The 19,417-nt window shown below is 42.6% G+C and overlaps 2 protein-coding genes across 6 annotated transcripts in view; both read left to right on the forward strand.

Moving 5' to 3' along the window:
* The window catches only part of LOC133568803 (uncharacterized), a 29,732-nt gene extending 17,715 nt beyond the window's left edge, over positions 1–12,017 (forward strand). For 3 of the 5 annotated variants that reach the window (XM_061920948.1, XM_061920950.1, XM_061920951.1), the window contains 5 exons: positions 958–1,257; positions 1,338–1,607; positions 7,718–7,813; positions 11,455–11,495; positions 11,592–12,017. In XM_061920948.1, the coding sequence (XP_061776932.1) occupies positions 958–1,257; positions 1,338–1,607; positions 7,718–7,813; positions 11,455–11,495; positions 11,592–11,765 (881 nt within the window). In that variant the 3' untranslated portion in view covers positions 11,766–12,017. The remainder of the gene's footprint in view (positions 1–957; positions 1,258–1,337; positions 1,608–7,717; positions 7,814–11,454; positions 11,496–11,591) is intronic. The other 2 variants (XM_061920949.1, XM_061920952.1) reach the window with 2 other exon arrangements.
* A 23-nt stretch (positions 12,018–12,040) lies between these two features.
* Positions 12,041–19,417, forward strand: part of LOC133568802 (kelch-like protein 10) — a 35,631-nt gene continuing 28,254 nt past the window's right edge. The window contains exon 1 of the mRNA XM_061920947.1: positions 12,041–17,510. Within this exon, the coding sequence (XP_061776931.1) occupies positions 17,461–17,510 (50 nt within the window). The 5' untranslated portion in view covers positions 12,041–17,460. The remainder of the gene's footprint in view (positions 17,511–19,417) is intronic.

Genomic DNA, 19,417 nt, shown 5'->3' on the forward strand with positions numbered 1-19,417 from the left:
TGACCCTTCTCACCCTGGACACAAAATATTCTCCACTCTCCCCTCAGGCAGGAGACTACGGTCCATCCAGATCCACACCTCCCGCCACCTGAAGAGTTTTTCCCCTCGGCCATCAGACACGTGATCAATAACAAGATCTGATAGCTCAGTTATGGGTTGTACTTGTATAGCGCTTTTCTACCTTCAAGGTACTCAAAGCGCTTTGACACTACTTCCACATTTACCCATTCACACACACATTCACACACTGATGGAGGGAGCTGCCATGCAAGGCCAACCAGCACCCATCAGGAGCAAGGGTGAAGTGTCTTGCTCAGGACACAACGGACGTGACAAGGTTGGTACTAGGTGGGATCTGAACCAGTGACCCCCGGGTTGCGCACGGCCACTCTACCACTGCGCCACGCCGTCCCAGTTACAGGTCATGTTATTCTATTCTGTGTTATATGTTTTTTATGTTGCACTTTTGCGCCAGGTAAAATTCCTAGTTTGTGAACGCGTTCTCAAACAATGGCAATAAAAACTTTTCTAAATATGATTCTGATTCTGAAGTATATTGAATCACTTTTTGTTCAATTATCATCAATCAGAGTGTATTTATATAGCCCTTAAACATAAGTGTCTCAAAGGGCTGCACAAGGCGCAACAACATCCTCGGCTCAGATACCACATCAGGGCAAGGAAAAACCTCAACCCAATGGGATACAATGAGAAACCTAAATCATCAGTTATCGTCTTAATCAACGTGCCTTTGTTTTGATCAAATATCGGACTATTTATTCCTGCTCTGATGTACAAAAAAAAAAAAAATTCAAGCCCTGCGCGGTAAAAGACGTGCGTGTTCTTGTCTCTCTTAATGATTGTCACTGATGGGCAAAATTCCCCCAAAAGTGCAGGTTCCCTATAATGTTTCTGTAAAATATCCTAACTTGTTTCTTTTCTGGTGTGTTTTTTAAGGGAATGGCGTAAGGACCATGTTCGTGAAGCAGGGAACGGATGTGCTCTTCGAAGTGAAAGAGGCAGTTGAATTTACAGAGAATCAGGACGAATTAAAATGGAACTTCAATTCTACTATCACCATATTGAAATTTGTAAAAGGAGATAACAAAATATATGACTACAAAACAAAAATTAATATTCAAGGGAATTTTTCGTTCGTTTTAAAAAATGTTAATCTGTCTGACAGTGGACGTTACACTGCAGTGCTGGGAGGTCAAACAACCCAGACTCTGGCCGAGTACAACGTTCAAGTACAAGGTTTGTTACTTTGAAAACATAGTAAATGTTGATGCAAAATGTTCTCCGCCACTCAAACCCCAAAACACCTGATTGAACAGCTGCAGTGTCATCTGTCCAGCTCATGGTGACGTCGATGTCCGCCATTAACGACCTGTGTAACATCAGTGTGAAGTGCACAGAAGGCCGCGAGTCCATTGAAAGCACTTTCGATTGCGAGCGTGACAACTGCATCGAGGCGCCCACCCCGCCCTCCGCTCTGAACCTCCAGGTCTTCTTCTCCAATGTCTCCATCGTCTGCAACAACAGCAACAATGTGAGCTGGGCCACGACAGTGGTGGAGGTTCGTGACGTGTGCACTCAAAGTAGAGGTGAGTCTAGTAAAGCACAACACATTTTTCCATCCCCAAATTCCACAAAAAAAGACATTTAGTAGGCGTCGGGATATACTTCTAGAACAGTCTTCTTTTGATTAGACCAATATGTACATTCCCACAAAGTCGGGGTGGTATTTAGGCATTAATTATAATTATAAGCTGTCAGGTTCAAACACCGATGACATCTATTAAACAAGACAAGAAGCAAGGAATTAAACAGAGATAGAATTCAATTTAGCTCAATTGAGGAGAAACGTCTGGACTGTACTTCTTGTACAGTTCAACCACGCTCTGACGAAAGATTGTACGCCTTCTGGGACGGCGTGCTGCAGTTGGGACAGTGGTCGTGCCAGCAACCTGAGGGTTCCTGGTTCAATCCCCACCTTCTACCATCTTAGTCACGTCTGTTGTGTCCTTGAGCAAGACACTTCAACCTTGCTCCTGATGGGGCCTGGTTAGCGCTTTGCATGGCAGCTACCGCCATCATTGTGTGAATGTGTGTGTGAATGGGTAAATGTGGAAATTGTGTCAAAGCGCGTTGGGGCCTTAAAAAGACAGAAAAGCGCTATGCAAGTATAACCCATTTACCATTTACCTCCTCTTTTATTTGGGCTTTCCCTGATTACATGGCAACAGCTGTTTCTAAGGTCGTAAACACCCATCGCCTTTGTTACAAAACCGTTCAAAGAAAAGGTCGTAAAACAATTCAAAGAAAAGGTCCCTGGAGCTTGGGCCGGTCCTGCTTCCTCTCCACTTTGTAGATCTCTGGTCAAGACAAAATCTTTCTGTGGATTACAATACATCAAAGAAACAGAACACCTTCATGTTGCTTCCCATCCTACACTGTGGAGTTTTACAAGCCTTCTTCTCGGTAGGATCAAACACAGCTTTTGTCTTCTCGCCTGGAACTCATGGCAACACAAAGTTTTGTGATAACTTAGATACAATTACCTGTATTTTAACGTAAGCATTTTAGGTCGATTTAGTACTTTATACCACAGGTGTCAAACTCATATTAATTTTATTCAGTCCAGGAAAGCCTGGAAATATTATGTATCAATAAAGTACTGTACCTTTTCTTATTAAATGTATTCTTCATTTCTACAAGGTTCTTCATTGTCATCCAATTGGGTCAAGTTTTTTTTTGCCCTGATGTGGGATCTGAGCCGAGGATGTCGTTGTAGCTTGTGTCGCCTCGGGATTTAGGGCTATATAAGTAAACATTGATTGATTTTGGGAGAAAAAAAAAATGTACGCCATATAACTGCAAATTATGTTAACTTAAATATGGTCTACTTATGCAAAAAATGTATTATCAAACATTCCAACCATTTTTTAATAGCAATAAATACTAATAATAATGATTTCCAAGCATCAAATTGTGCAATGTAAAAGTAGCAATAAATTTCACGGTCAAATTGTGAAATTGACTGTGGTTTTTACATAATTTTTTTCTAAAGGAAAAAAAACTGTACTTTTTTTATTGTAATAAACTGTGGTGCCGTTTTGGCATTTTCAGTAATACACCGATAAATGCAGAGTTGTTGATTTGCAATAAAAAAACGAAGAAACTGGCAGCTCAGGTGCCGAAATTTTACTTAATATATTTTTTTTAATTTACATTAAAAAACATTTTTTTACAGTAAAGTCCTGGCAACTGAGCTACCTTTTTTTTAACCATAAAAACAGCAGTATTATTTTTCCATTTACTGTAATATACACTACATTTTGAAGGGGAAACTATTGCAACTTACCATATAGTTTTTTACATTTTTTTTTTAAATTCTACTTGTAAAATGCATCAAAAAATTGTGTAGTATTAGTATTCCTCGTTAGAAGTGGCCCTCTGGGGCCAAACATAACTGCAATGTGGCCCTCAGTGAAAACGACCTTGACACCTCTGCTTTATACATACTGTTACAACTTTTCACAAGTGCTCATAAAACCTTTTGTAATTGTAACATACAAATTTTGTTTCCCACAAATGATGAAATTTAAAAAATTAGCTGCATGATGATGATGGCTGTGTCATGGTGGCTGCTTCCAAGTGAGAAACAAAATTATTGAGGGTTTCTTTTTAATAGAAACTGTTGCCATTGCTCTTAAAATATTTTCCTCCTTTATGTGAGAACCGGAGATTCACTGTTATAATGACAGCTAGAAGACATGATCAACATTGTTTTAGCAAAGCATCGAGAAGCTGGTTCACATTTCCTCCAATTGTAAACAGCATCCTCTGGGGCTTAGATTCTGTGCCAGAAACCTTAAAAGGTGCAGAACGTTTGGACGACAACTTAACACTTAAGATGATCGGTGTTAGAAATAACGTTGGTAAGGAATAATCCAATTAATTACTTTGATGTACGTTACAACACTGTCACGCATATGTTTGGTTTTAGACTTTGCACGCTATTTATGATGTGGTTGTATGTCAACAGGACATTCACAGCAAGTTCAATGCAGGAAATATTGTTTTACTAACCACCACAACACTTAAATTACTTTATATCAAATGGGAAGACGCTGTAAGGGGCGCTGGAAGCCGGCAGACCCGTCAGCGATCCTGTTCTGTCTCCCTGTAATGTTTGTCTGATCTTGAATGGGATTGTGCTGAAAATTGTAATTTTCCTGAAGGAACTCTCCTGACGGAATAAATAAAGTACTATCTAATCTAACATCACACAACACATAACCCACAATGTCAGGTTCAAACACTGATGACATCTTTTAAACAAGACAAGAAGCAAGGAAATACACAGAGACAGAATTAAATTTGGCTCAATAAGGAGAAACGCGTAGACACGGTATCCTTGTACAATGTCGTTCCACGCTCTGACGAAAGATTGTACGCCGCCTCTTTTATGTGGACTTTCCCTGATTAGTGAAGTGAAGTTAATTATATTTATATAGCGCTTTTCTCCAGTGACTCAAAGCGCTTTACATAGTGAAACCCAATATCTAAGTTACATTTAAACCTGTGTGGGTGGCACTAGGAGCAGGTGGGTAATCCTGATGCTCAGGATGGGTGTCAGTTGCCCAAGGACACAATGGCAGTGACTAGGATGGCGGAAGTGGGAATCAAACCTGCAACCTCCAAGTTCCTGGTACAGCCACTCTACCAACCGAGCTATACCGCCCCAACAGCTGTTTCTAAAGGAAGAGGGTCGTAAACAGCCGCTGCCTTTGTCACAAAACCGTTAAAGGAAAGGTGCCTTGAAGGTAGTCAGGTTCTGCGTCCTCCCCGCTTTGTAAATATCGGGTCAAGACAAAATCTTCCTGCAGATTATAATACATCAAAGAAAATGTCACCCTCATGTCGCTTCCCATCCTACACAGTGGAGTTTTACAAGCCTTTTGCGTGGTACTATCAAAGAGTTTTTGTCTGTTCGCCGGGAACTCATTGAAACATGTTTGTGATAACTTAGATACAATTATTCTGACACACAACATGACATGTAAGTACATGCTTAGGCACACACATTCACACGCACGCACACATGCACACACACTCACTTGTCATTCCAAAGTTAGTATCCATCCACAAGTTTCAGTTTAGCAGGAATTGTTGCCGTACCAAACCGGGACAGCAGAGAAGGAGAACAAAACTTTTATTAGGTGGCAAATATATATTTGCAAAGCCATTTTCAAGAAGGATATTTAAAGAGAAACTGCATCTTGTGAGACGGCGTCGGACAACCCTGGAAGAATTTCCCTCGTGGATCAATAAAGTTTGTGTAAGTCTAAGTCTAAGTCTAAGTCATGCCCGACATTTCCAATCGAATTAGCCGACTTACGAGTGGTACCACTCTCTTATACGGCGTTGAATGGGGGCTACAAATTTTGAGTTGAAATATTTTATTTTTTCACTTTTACTGTTTTTTGCCATTTAAATTTTGACAGTAACACATAAACGATTTAATTGCTGATGCGGGTTAATTGACTTTTTAATGTGTCAGAAAATAACCCGTTTTGTACACTGTCGAGGTGATTCAAGGCACAATGGTTCGTAAATGTGTTTCTGTATAGTATTTCTCCAGCAAATGTGGTGACATCAATTATGGTATTTGGAGAGGTAATCATTGAAGTCGGACATCACTGAAGGCCTAGGTGGGAAACGCACGTCCCGCCACTGCTGTCCGCTATTTACCATCAGCATAGCCATTAGAGACGTTATTCTTGCAATCTGTGCCATTATGGGCATCAGTTACAACAGAGCTAAGCTGTTGACTTGTAAGGAGCCGCAAATGCCTAGTGTGACGTCATAGGCCAAACAGAAATTTGCGCTAAAAGGAAAAAATCCCCCCCCCCCCAAATAGCCGTGCCTTGTCTTCTTCCGGGCGCGTCCTTCTACAGGCTGCTGCTGGCCCTTCCGGGTGGCACTGTGTGCCCAGCTCTGGGGATTCCTGTTGCTGGCCGGCCTGGCATCGTGGGGCCGGTGGTCCCTTTTTTCCTCGGTGCCACACCTGTTGTGCCGCACTGACAAAGCTTAACCTGACAAGTTGCTCAGGATGGGTGTCAGTTCATCCATTGTCTCCTGAATCACTGATTAAGTGTCTGATAGGCCCCAGTTTGTGCGACCGGGGAGGTCCCTGTGGTCAGTAGTGTAGGTGCTCCACAGGGGACTGTCCTGATTCCATTCCTGTTCACCCTGTACACCTCAGACTTCCAGTACAGTTCCAGGTCCTGCCACCTACAGAAATACTCTGATGACTCTGCTGTGGCCGGGTGTATCGGGGAGGGACAGGAATTGGAGTACAGGACACTGATCGCTGACTTTGTGGAGTGGTCTCAGCCGAACCATCTGCTCCCTAATGTGGACAAGACCAAAGGAGCTGGTCATCGATTTCAAGACGAAAATGACCCCTGTGGAGCACATCAACATCCAGGGCCGGGAGGTCAATCAATCAATCAATCAATGTTTATTTATTTAGCTCTAAATCACAAGTGTCTCAAAGGGCTGCACAAACCACAACGACAGGTGACGAGGTGGCAGTAGTGGGGCAGTACAAGTACCTGGGAGTCCACTTGAACCGCAGACTGGACTGGAAGGACAACGGCAAAGCTGTATACAAGAAGGGCATGAGCAGACTGTTTTTCCTGAGGAAGCTTAGCTCCTTTAATGTCTGCAGCAAGCTGTTGGAGAACTTTTTTCAGTCTGTTGTGGCCAGTGCCCTGTACTTTGCAGTGTTTTGTTGGGGGAGCAGCACCAGCAAAAGGGACTTACTGATCCGGAAAACCGGCCAAACTATTGGCACGCAGTTGGAGGCGTTTGTGTCACTGGACAAACTGCTCGCCATCATTAACATGAAGCGTCGGCACATTTTGTCCCATCGCTATGAGAGAGTGAGGTCGGCTTGACTTTGACGCTGTAACTGTGGAACTTGGAGCCACGCTATTTTGACATAAATGGCGTGCTTATCCTATGTCGACTTGATAAAACTTCCACAGCCAGCTTGACTTAACAGACAACTGTCCATCGAGTGAGTGATTTTAATATCAATATTAGTATTGTTGAGCTGTGTACAAACAAAACATCAAATGTCGGATAATACTTTACAGATACTGTAATATGATTGTTCATGATTTTCAGTCAGTACAAATTGTTGTCCTATCGCATTGTGATGTGCATTACAAACTCAAACGCGATTCAGCTGATGACCTAAAAGCCATCTTATCTCTTGCCGTAGTTAGCTCACGACTAGTTAGTAAGCTATAAAAAAAAGTTTATCGGTATTTGCTCTTACAATAACAGCTTGGTTATTTTACAGGTTATGGCACGTAAATGAAGTATTGTTGGTGGTTTTTGAATGCATTTTTAAAGTCATTCAGAGATAGAATGGATTGCTCCCTTTGGTTGCATTGTTAGCCACCCAGAATGAGTCAATTTTTACATGTTTGAAGGAAAAAAAAAAACAAAAAAAAACTTTTGTCTTCTTTTCTCTCATAGAAATTGTGATTGATAAGCAAAATTCCCCCCAAAAAGTGCAGTACTCCTTAAATTATACAACCAAAGATCGCTGTCAAATCATGTTACTGACATGTTTAAAAGTTCTGTTTTGTTGTACGACCCTAAACCAAAAATGTCTAATTGTTTGTTTTCTAAGCCACAGCACCTTACAAAAGCCTGTACTGGATCTGGATAGTTATCGGTGTCATTGGTGTACTTGGCTGTGTCCTTTACAAGTTTATTACTTCAAGAAGTAAGTATGCCTCATGTTAACTAACCCTCATCCCCATCAAAGAAATACTGACTGCTGTAACCTAATGTAAAACCGGCTAGACATTTTACCATTCTGTCATCTCAGGCTTGTAACAAACTTTCGTCCCTGTTCGCTAAAAATGTACCATAGGACCAAAGATCAACGGCTGACCTAAAATTACTCAATGAACCACTGAGGATCCAATTCAAATGTACAACACCAGTCCCAACACGGTTTCGAGCTTGACTTATGTGGTCCCGAAGTTCCACATTGTTAGCATTGTCTGGCAATCACACTACAATTAAATATTTATATGAAGTGTGTCTGAAAAAGTTAAGTGCATAAGGAAAGGCTAGATTTGTTGCAGGACAACCCATTGCTGCTTCATCCATACTCATCTGTCCTGGCTGCGCGTGACCTTTTCCTCTTTCCCAAGTTTGAAAGGGTCACCAGGGGGTACACGTTCCGAATATGTGGACGACATCAAGATGGCTGTGATGACAATAATTCTTCCAGGAGTGCATGAAGGCATGGCAGAGAAATCTGGGAATGTGCGTTACACTCAAACAAACTCCTAGAAAACAAGCTGGGACTTTCAGCCTTAAAACCTTTATGTAAAGCCTGACGAGGCGTATTTGTCACAATGGAAACTGCTGTTAATACATTTTACAGTTGAAATTATTTTGAATTAAAGCCCCATTTAAGAACTTCCAGTTTTGGTTGATTTTGGGGGTGCCAGTGGACCAAAGCGGTAGTGTTTTGCCTGAAGGAAGACCACATTTCTCATGGGGACTAGTGCATACAAAGTCAAACTTATATGAGAATACCACAATGATTCAGGATTTATGATATTCCCACAGTAGGAACCGTGTTTTACTCAAACTTCATATTTGCGGTTTGGGTAACACTTTAGTACGGGGAACATATTCACCGTTGATTAGTTGATTGTTAAAGTAACAAAGACTTAATTTAGAGTTATTCGGACACTAGAGGAATAAATATAAGGGTTAGCGTTAGGGTCTTGTTCACGGGTGGGGGTAGAGTGGATCATGAGATCGACAGGCGGATCGGTGCGGCGTATCCAGTAATGCAGATGCTGTATCGATTGCTGTGGTGAAGAAGGAGCTGAGCCGGAAGGCAAAGCTCTCAATTTACTGATCGATTTACGTTCCCATCCTCACCTATTGTCATGAGCTTTGGGTTATAACCGAAAGGACAAGATCACGGGTACAAGCGGACGAAATTAGTTTCCTCTGCCGGGTGGCAGGCTCTCCCTTAGAGATAGGGTGAGAAGCTCTGCCATCCGGGAGGAGCTCAAAGTAAAGCCGCTGCTCCTCTACATCGAGAGGAACCAGATGAAGTGGTATGGGCATCCAGTCAGGATGCCACCCGAACGCCTCCCTACGGAGGTGTTTCGGGCACGTCCGACCGGTGGGAGGCCACGTGGAAGACCCAGGACACGTTGGGAAGATCTCCCGGCTGGCCTGGGAACGCCTCGGGATCCCCCGAGAAGAGCTGGACGAAGTGGCTGGGGAGAGGAGAATCAGTGTCTTCTGTGTTTGGAAATGGACGAGTTCGTTATATAATATGTTAATACCTTTGCAGTGTCGCTCGTAGCATACCTTGTAGCCCTGAGCCTCTATTTATTTACAACTCAAAACAACCGAACAGCAGAGTTATTTACATGATGTAGAATAAAAAAGCCTTTTATTGTCAATACGTACATGTACCCGTACAGGATATAGCATTTGAACGTTATATGCTCGATAGAAATTCTACCATAGAGTGTAGTGCCAGACCTGTACGTCAGCCAGGCTTTGCTTCTCTTTTGTCCGCCTGCTGGTCTTGCTATGTTGTGTTGTTTGTAACACAGGGTGTGTGTGATGCGTCAGTGCAGTAGCACTGTGTAGAAGTGCTTGTAGCTAGCGCATTTTGCATGTTGCAAGTTGCATGCTGCTTCTGCCTTCTACTGTCTGCTTTCAGCTACTGCCATCGGCTAGCCCTCCTTACGGGGGGTGAAAAGAGGAGCCGAGTGCGTAAGCCTCCTCTTGCCGGTACACAGCCTCTCCACCACAAAGATCTCCTACAGTGCCTCCTCGCGGCCACACACGGTAACTGGGACCTCGCTATCTCAGGCTAAACTGTAGGGAATCTCGGAGCAGCAGTGGGCCCCAGAGGCGAGGTGTGCAGGCCCACCGGTGGGTGGACAGGCCCTGGCATCCGCCAACCACTGCCCCATCTATGGGTCAAATAGTTGTCATCACCCCCACCCCCACCCGCTGCCTTGTGGTACCTTTGGGAAAAGGAAAGGCTACGGGAGAAAACCCAGACAGAAAATCAGGAGTGGAGCCCCTGAGGCGACTGGGTGTCATTTTTGACCCCCTGCCGGCAGCTCCTGCAGCCAAGCCGATGCCAGATGTATTGCCTTGCTTTCCTCTGGGCCACATCGACACGGCCGAAAGGGGGATCTTGATGTCTGGGCAACCCAAGATCTCCATGCTTTCTGCCCAGGCTCGCACCACGGAGATGGAATGAACTCCCCCAGGCGCAACCCATCGTCACGACTGACGGACGGATGCCTATGATGATATGATGATGGTCTTGCTATATCATCTGGGATGCTGTGTTGTGGTGAAAGTCACACAAAACAGATGGCGCGTGGCGGCCACCGTTGTCCATAGTGCACATTAAAAACAAGGAAGCTAAAGAACTACAAAACATTTCTACAGGGCGGGGGCAAAAGCGCATTCAGGGGGTGTGGTAAGGAGAGGTTAATTTGCTTCTAACAACTCCGCCTCTCAAATGACCTTAAACAGCATTTAGGCTCCTACATTACCGGCCCCTAATTGTTATCAATGTCCTTGAAACAAATACTTAAACATGCAAACTAAAATTCAAGGTGCCTAAATAGCCTTAATACTTCTCAAAGAAGCTTGCAGTCTTTTCCCCATTCCGCTCGAGGTCTTTGCTTTGTCGCCATACTTTAATTACCTTCTGCTTCCTGAAGAAGACATAGCTTTGTAACGGGGCGACGAAGCTCGTTAGTCTTAGTTTTCACTTGAACTTGACCAACAAGTCCGTTTCCACCAGGAAAAGTCTCTAGAATTCTTCCAAGTGGCCAGGAATTTCTGGGTGAAGTATCGTCCACAATCGGCACCACGTCTCCAACACGAAAGTTTCTTTTAGGTGAAGACAATCGCTGTCGTTCTTGAAGTTGCGTAGGGTATTCCTTACACCAGCGTTTCCAGAAGATATCCGCAAAGTATTGTACTTATCTTCAACTGCGACTGGCGACTGGTGTTGTGGTGAAAGTCACACAAAACAGAGGGCTTGTGGCGTGGTACAAATGTGTGAGTTCCTTTGGGTAACACTCTGCATATTCCCTGTGAAATATGTGTGACTTTCGTTTATCTGATGTGAAAGAAAACTCTTACAGTGTAAAAAAACAAGGCACAACCCAAGTACTCTTTACCACAATCATGGTTCCAATCCCCATAACTATCACTGTATCTCTTACATGAACCCTACCTGCTATCCTAAACAGTTAAGCATCCTATGCCTTTGCAAGATGACTGCTGCCTTGCAAGTACACCTTTTAAATTACACTGAACACTGTAATGATTTCTGCAAATACCCCACAGATCGAATGGACCCCACACCGACCGAATATGCAGAATTTCACGTAAGAGGTCTATTCCTCTCCACTTGACGAAAGGTTACATAAATATTGTGGGAAAAGTCCCAATGTGTTAAACAAATGTCTTTCATTTGTTTTCAGAGAAGTAACCATGAAACTATTTCGGATACTTATCACCTCAATGATGGTGACCTGGATCTTTCTCCAAACACCACATATGCCCTGGTAGGATTTCCAACGGCTCCACTGGAACCCGCTACGGCTGACAACACCTCACCAGTGTCTGTCTATGCTCAAGTCAAGAAAGCAATCTGAAGGAAAAGACCTGCTGTCTGCTCTGCTCGTAAAAAAACGTTTGAGTCCAGAACCAGACGCCGTTCTATATGGATCTGGACCTATAGGCAATTATTTAAGTATTTCAAGTTTTGACTGACTACTTTTCTTTTGACCGCCGCAGTTTTTATAGACTTTACAGCAGTGGTCCCCAACCTTTTTGTATCCGCGGACCGGTCAACGCGTAATAATTTGTCCCGCGGCCCGGGTAGGGCGGAGGGGGCTGGGGGGGGTCGAGGTCGAGGGGGGGTGATGTCCTTTTTTTTTTTTTTTTTTTTTTTCTTTGTCAAGAAAAAGGGACGTTTTTGTCATGAAAAAGGGAGGTTTTTGTTGTTGGGGCACTAATTGTAAGTGTATGTTCTGTTTTTTATGTTGATTTAATGAAAAAAAATTAAAATATATATATGGTGGGAGAGGGGTTAGTGCGTCTGCCTCACAATACGAAGGTCCTGCAGTCCTGGGTTCAAATCCAGGCTGGGGATCTTTCTGTGTGGAGTTTGCATGTTCTCCCCGTGACTGCGTGGGTTCCCTCCGGGTACTCCGGCTTCCTCCCACTTCCAAAGACATGCACCTGGGGATAGGTTGATTGGCAACACTAAATTGGCCCTAGTGTGTGAATGTGAGCGTGAATGTTGTCTGTCTATCTGTGTTGGCCCTGCGATGAGGTGGCGACTTGTCCAGGGTGTACCCCGCCTTCCGCCCGATTGTAGCTGAGATAGGCGCCAGCGCCCCCCGCGACCCCGAAAGGGAATAAGCGGTAGAAAATGGATGGATGGATGGATATATATATATATATATATATATATTGTAGCAAGATCCTGCTTGTTCTTCTGGGAGCACAGGGAAGGAGCAGCACACTCGAGCAGGTTTACACTTTTTAATTACTGTTTGTTCACACAAATGTCAGTTTTGGCTTTTCAGCCCGTACTTGCAATCCACAATGTTTTTAGTTATTTCTTCACTTCGGCTTCTCAGTCGATCGTCCTCTGCTCCGCCTGCGTCCTCCCTCCCTCAAGGTTTCCCGCGCCGCTAATAAAGGAACAGGTGATTAGATAACTCGTTACAGCTGAGGTCATCTACTCACCTGTCAGCTGCTTCATGGCCGATCGCTGCACACACCCCGCCCGCAGGGAACGTGTGGCCCACGCCCCTGCCACAATATATATTAGGGGTGGGCAAATTAATGCGTTAATTACGAGTTAACTCATCAATCTATTAACGCCGACAATTATTTAATCGCACATTTGCGTATGTTGTTTACATGCTTTTATTTTGTTAACGCCTTTTCTTAACAAGATGGCGTCGCCCGGATGGGCTTCGGCGTCGAGGGGCTCTTGGTAAAGATGGAACATTTGGCAAAAATACCGGACAATTCTGCAAATTTAATGGCTGGCTTACAGCGTGGTCACTCCAGGATCACTTCAGACAATTCTGAATGTGGATAGATCGGGCCGTTTTGGACTGAATGACGCATGCTTGCTAGACCGGCTAGCTAGCATGGGGATACTTTGCCGGCTACATCCAGCGGCCTGTGAAGCAGCGGAGTATATGTGTTGTCTGTCTATTTATGAATAATGCAGACCAGGAGTGTTGGATGAGTTCTTAACGTTTGCTTTCAGAGCGTGCATATCACAACATACAAGAGGCCGTCATGGCGACACACAACCTATACCGCGCATGCTCGTCACTCCTGTTGCATGCTGGGTAGGGTAGTTCTTTTTTTCCTTGGCTCATAACATCACAATATAGTACCATGTATATGATGCGTTCAGTTTATCAAAGCACCAAGCAAACAATCGGAAAATTGCCATATCAATTCCTAGATATGGTCATAATTATTTTAAGTGCACTACGCAGAATAAACACAACATTATTAATATTGCTACTACGGATTATTTGATCAAAAATACCCTAAAACAGCCCACTACCTGTAATATAGGTTTTTTAAACATAAGATCCCTGATTAAAAAAAATGTTTCTGCTGTTACCTCAGAAATTGCCTGTTCAGATGTTATGATTGTGGCTCAGAGATTTGTATGTAGATTATATTTATTTTCCATAACAAACAGGATAACTTAAATACTCTGGCAGTGGCAATAAGCTTAAATGTTTGTATTTACATTTTTTGAGTTGATTTTCATAAAATATGCTATTTAACTGCTACTGTTTAACAAGGACTGATTTAAATTGTGTTTGCACAACAAATGTTTTGTCGTTTTTGTTCATGTGGGAGAATATTCCAATGAAGGTGCACTACACATTACTTTTGAATTCATTATTGGGCTTTGCGTATACAATGCAGTTAATCGCGATTAATCAGAGAAATAGTGCGATTAACTTCGATTAAAATTTTTAATCGTTGCCCAGCCCTAATATATATATACATAGTTGTCAGGTTCAAACACTGATGACATCTATTAAACAAGACAAGAAGGAAAGGATCAAACAGAGACCGAATACAATTTGGCTCAATTGGAGGAGAGACACCCGGACACTATAAGTGTTTCAGTAAACTCTGGCAAAAGATTGCATGCCTCCTCCTTTATTTGGACTTTCCCTGACCACATGTCAACAGCTGCTTCCAAGAAAAGGTCGTAAAACAGTTCAAAGAAGAGGTTCGTAAAAGAGTTCAAAAAGAGGTCGTCTGGAACTTGGGCAGATCCTGCCTTTTCTCCGCTTCGTAGTTTTTGGGTTGAAACAATATCTTTCTGTTGATTACAAAACATGAAAGAAACAGAAACACCTTCATTTTGCTTCCCCTCTACACAGTGGAGTTTTACAACCCTTCTTCTTGGTAGGTTCAAAGACATCTTTTGGTCTTCTCGCTGGGAACTCATTTTTTACACAACGTTATTATGATATCTTAGATAAAATTATTCTAACACAAGTCATGAGGATTTGATGTGAATTATTCTAACACAAGTCATGAGGATTTGATGTGAAGTGAATTATATTTATATAACGCTTTTCTCAAGTGACTCAAAGCGCTTTACATAGTGACACCCAATATCTAAGTTACATTTAAACCAGTGTGGGTGGCACTGGGAGCAGGTGGGTAAAGTGTCTTGCCCAAGGACACAACAGCAGTAACTAGAATGGCACAAGCGGGAATCCAACCTGCAACCCTCAAGTTGCTGGCACGGCCACTCTACCAACCGAGCTATGCCGCCCCAATTTGATCTATTCCGCCTCTAAAAAAAACCTCTAGACCATGGGTGTCAAACTCTGGCCCGTGGGCCAAATCTGGCCCGTAGTTTAATTTAATTTGGCCCTTGAGGCAATATCAATTTAGCATTAGAGCTGGCCCGCCGGTGTTCTACAGCGTCGGTGCCGCTGTAACACCGCATTCACCGCTAATACTCATACTTGCCAACTCTCCTAATTTTCCCGGTAGACTCCCGAAGTTCAGTGCCCCTCCCGAAAATCTCCCGGGGCAACCGTTCTCCCGAATTTCTACCGATTTCCACCTGGACAACTATATTGGGGGCATGCATTCAAGGCACTGCCTTTAGCGTTCTCTACAACCTGTCGTCACGTCCGCTTTTCCTCCATACTAACAGCGTGTCACATAATATTTGTGGCTTTTACACACACACGCACAAGTGAATGCAAGCATACTTGGTCAACAGCCATACAGGTCACACTGAGGGTGGCCGTATAAACAACTTTAGCACTTTTACAAATATGCGCCACACTGTGAACCCACACCAAACAAGAATGACAAACACATTTCGGGTGAACATCCGCACCGTAACACAACAGAACAAATACCCAGAACCCCTTGCAGCACTAAGTCTTCCGAGAAACTTCCAGCAAACTGACCAATAATTAACGTTTTATTCATGCATTTTCTCTTGCTACTTCAAGGCTTGAATGTGTGGTTCATTCATTATTGTTATTTTATTTTCAAATGTATTATTAGCCTGTGGAAAAAAAATTATATTTACCTCAGAAGATTGCAAATAGATAAAAAGGCATACAATTTTTATTTAAATTTTATTTGATATGCCATTGATATTTTTTTAATTATTATTATTATTATTTGAAACTGGATTTTGCATGTCACTAAAGTTATATAAGCCCTGCTTGTTCAATATTTAATGCAAAACTTGTTTGGGTCCCTATTAAAAGGTTAATTTGTTCAACCTTGGCCCGCGGCTTTGTTCTGTTTAAAATGTTGGCCCACTCTGTATTTGAGTTTGACACCCCTGATCTAGACCAAGGGTGTCAAACTCATTTTAGCTCACGGGCCCCATGGAGGAAAATCTAATCCCAAGTGTGCACGACTGGTAAAATCATGGCATAATACTTTAAAAATTAAGACAACTTCAGACAGTTTTTTTTGTTTTACTGGGGCCAAAAATAGACCATTCTGGAAATATACAAATCACAAGTAATCCTCTTGACAAAACACTTCAAGTTAGTTAAAAAATTCTGTGGAAAAAATTTGGTGCATTTTCGAAAACAAAACAAAGGACACAATGAACTTAGACTTTGACTGAGTCAATCTGCAAAGTGATGATTAAACTTTAAGTCGCAGCCTATTTGGGATTGAACAAAACACTAAATAGATATAAAATAATACAAACTTTTCTCAGTATCACATGTCAAATCCGTCCGTTTTTTTTTTTTTTTTTGCAATAGAAACAATATTTAACATAAAAATAAATTGTTACCGGTTTTTTGGTTTGATAATAAAAAACAAAAATGGATCGTTATCCATTATACCAGTTTGGTCATGTGTTTCAAAATTTAAAAAAATCGGGATTAAAACAGTGAATGGAAAATTATTTTCTCTATTCCCCGTTCAGTGTTTGGAGATACGGTAGATTGCACTTGCGAAGAGTCTCTTTTACGTATCCTCGTTTGTGAATGACCCGGAAAAACAACAATGGAAGAAGAAGAGCGACGTTTGCCTGCTCAATAGAGAACCAATCAAATGTGTCACTCTTCATCTCTCGATATTAAAGAAATAGAAGGGATCTCTTGATTGCGACAAAATTGTTTTGACGACACGTACACCGTTTTTTGTCTTCTTCTGTTGATTCGGGTCACTCACAGACGAGGATCCTGAAAAGACACAATTCACCCGTAAGTCCAAACAAATTGAATGCAGAATAGAGAAAATAGTTTTCCACTCGTTTGAATTCCTATTTTTGATTTTCAAACACATTTTTAAACTCATATAACGAATAATAGAAAAAGGATAATGATACGTTTTATGTTTTTTTCAATTTTATTTTTTTATTATTAACAAACTAAAAAACAGCAAAAGTGGATTTTTATATTTACTAATTTTTCTATTCCAAACGAAAAACAGATGACCTATTACGTGTACAGGAGGAAGGGGGGCGTCGTTTAACTCGATTTATTAATCTGTATAACATTTACAAGGGAAATGAGATGTCTAATTAATTCAAACTATGTGTGTGGTGTGCGACTATGTGTGGGAATTAACTGTAGTGTGTTATCCGTAGTGTTGAGCGAGAGGCAGAAGTCCAAAATGGGCAGGGCTGGCTCGGAGGTCCGTGAGCAGACGTGAAGTACAAGGGGAGGAGAGAGACGTCAAAAGTCTGTGTCCAGGTGGGAGGTCGGGATCCATGAGGCAGTCAGGGAAGCAGAGGGAACACGGAGAGCTGAGACACACGGCTTGTGACGTGGGAACGGAGGTCTGCTGATGGAAGGCGACAAGGAGGACACGAGACAAGGGAAACAGAGAGAGAGAGAGTATGCATAGAGCTTGATTATGAGTCCTTATTGTACAAAACAGGAAACTATGTTCTGGCACGGGATAACAGGTCGTGCCGGCTTATGAAAACAGGTCTCAGGTGTGTTGATTGCCGGCAATTGTTTGCAGCTGCTTGCTGCAGCCGGACTGGCACTGAAGTGCGCCCAGGCCGTGACATGACCACGCCGGTCCATGTACTTTCCATTCATTCTATTTCCAATTCTTACACACAAAATCCAAAAACTAAATTATGTCCGTTTTTTGGATTTTTATTACGTATGGCAGATTTTATAACAAACAAAAAAGGGTTGATTTGCATCAAAATATTGCCACGAAATACAAGTTTGTGCTGTTTTTATTTTTACAGATAAACACAAAAATCCAATTTATGTCCATCCAAAATGCAAAAAAAATATCTGTGTGATGATAAACTGAACCGGAAGTAGTATTTTAGCTTTTCCTATTTAGCATGTTTTTTTTAGTATGTCCTATTGTCGTTTTAATAAAAGTGTCATTAAATAGTTGTCCGACTTTTGTTTCAGAGATAAAAATAGAAAAAAATGGCTCGAAATTTGTTTATTGATTTGCATTTAAGAACTGGAAAGAAATGAACGGAAGGTACACGGACTCACGTCGTACACGGACCCTATTCAAGAGGGTTCAGTTACACGCCGTCCCCTTTTCTTTTTTGACGGATACATTTCAGGGCAGTAAGGGTGAAAAAGCACAAAGTGTTCAAAACAGAAAATGTAAAAATACAGTAGATTTTACATTTTATTTATGCCAAGGGGGAGAAGCCACAGCCACGGTGTACCTCTTGCTTGGCATTTTTTGCCGGGCCCCGATATAAACCGTTTGCTTGCCTAACAGAATTACCATTGCGACATCCGGTGGTGATATTTAGAACAGCAGTTTCTTTCATGAAAAATTGCAGCTCATTCTTTATACTTAGAAAAATCCGCTCGTGGACCGTGGGCCAGATTAAACCTGTTTGGGGACCTGATCCTGCCCGAGAGCCGTACATCAATCAATCAATCAATCAATGTTTATTTATATAGCCCCAAATCACAAATGTCTCAAAGGACTGCACAAATCATTACGACTACAACATCCTCGGAAGAACCCACAAAAGGGCAAGGAAAACTCACACCCAGTGGGCAGGGAGAATTCACATCCAGTGGGACACCAGTGACAATGCTGACTATGAGAAACCTTGGAGAGGACCTCAGATGTGGGCAACCCCCCCCCCCCTCTAGGGGACCGAAAGCAATGGATGTCGAGCGGGTCTAACATGATACTGTGAAAGTTCAATCCATAGTGGCTCCAAGACAGCAGTGAGAGTCCCGTCCACAGGAAACCATCTCAAGCGGATCAGCAGCGTAGAGATGTCCCCAACCGATACAGGCGAGCGGTCCATCCTGGGTCCCGAGGAGCGGTCCATCCTGGGTCTCGACTCTGGACAGTCAGTACTTCATCCATGGTCATCGGACCGGACCCCCTCCACAAGGGAGGGGGGGACATAGGAGAAAGAAAAGAAGCGGCAGATCAACTGGTCTAAAAAGGAGGTCTATTTAAAAGGCTAGAGTATACAGATGAGTTTTAAGATGAGACTTAAATGCTTCTACTGAGGTAGCATCTCGAACTGTTACCGGGAGGGCATTCCAGAGTACTGGAGCCCGAACGGAAAACGCTCTATAGCCCGCAGACATTTGACGCCCTTACTCCAGACACATCCAAAAAGAAAAAAAAAACATTGTATGCTGTAAGTATACGCTATATGTAATGACACAAAGAGAGTATGAATACGTTTAGATATTTAGGGCAGTGGTCGCCAACCTTTTTGTAGCTGCGGACCGGTCAACGCCTGATAATTTGGGAAGTTTTTTTGGGGTTGGTGCACTAATTG

Source organism: Nerophis ophidion, linkage group LG14 (genome assembly GCF_033978795.1).
Source record: "Nerophis ophidion isolate RoL-2023_Sa linkage group LG14, RoL_Noph_v1.0, whole genome shotgun sequence".
Classification (NCBI taxonomy): Eukaryota; Metazoa; Chordata; class Actinopteri; order Syngnathiformes; family Syngnathidae; genus Nerophis; species Nerophis ophidion.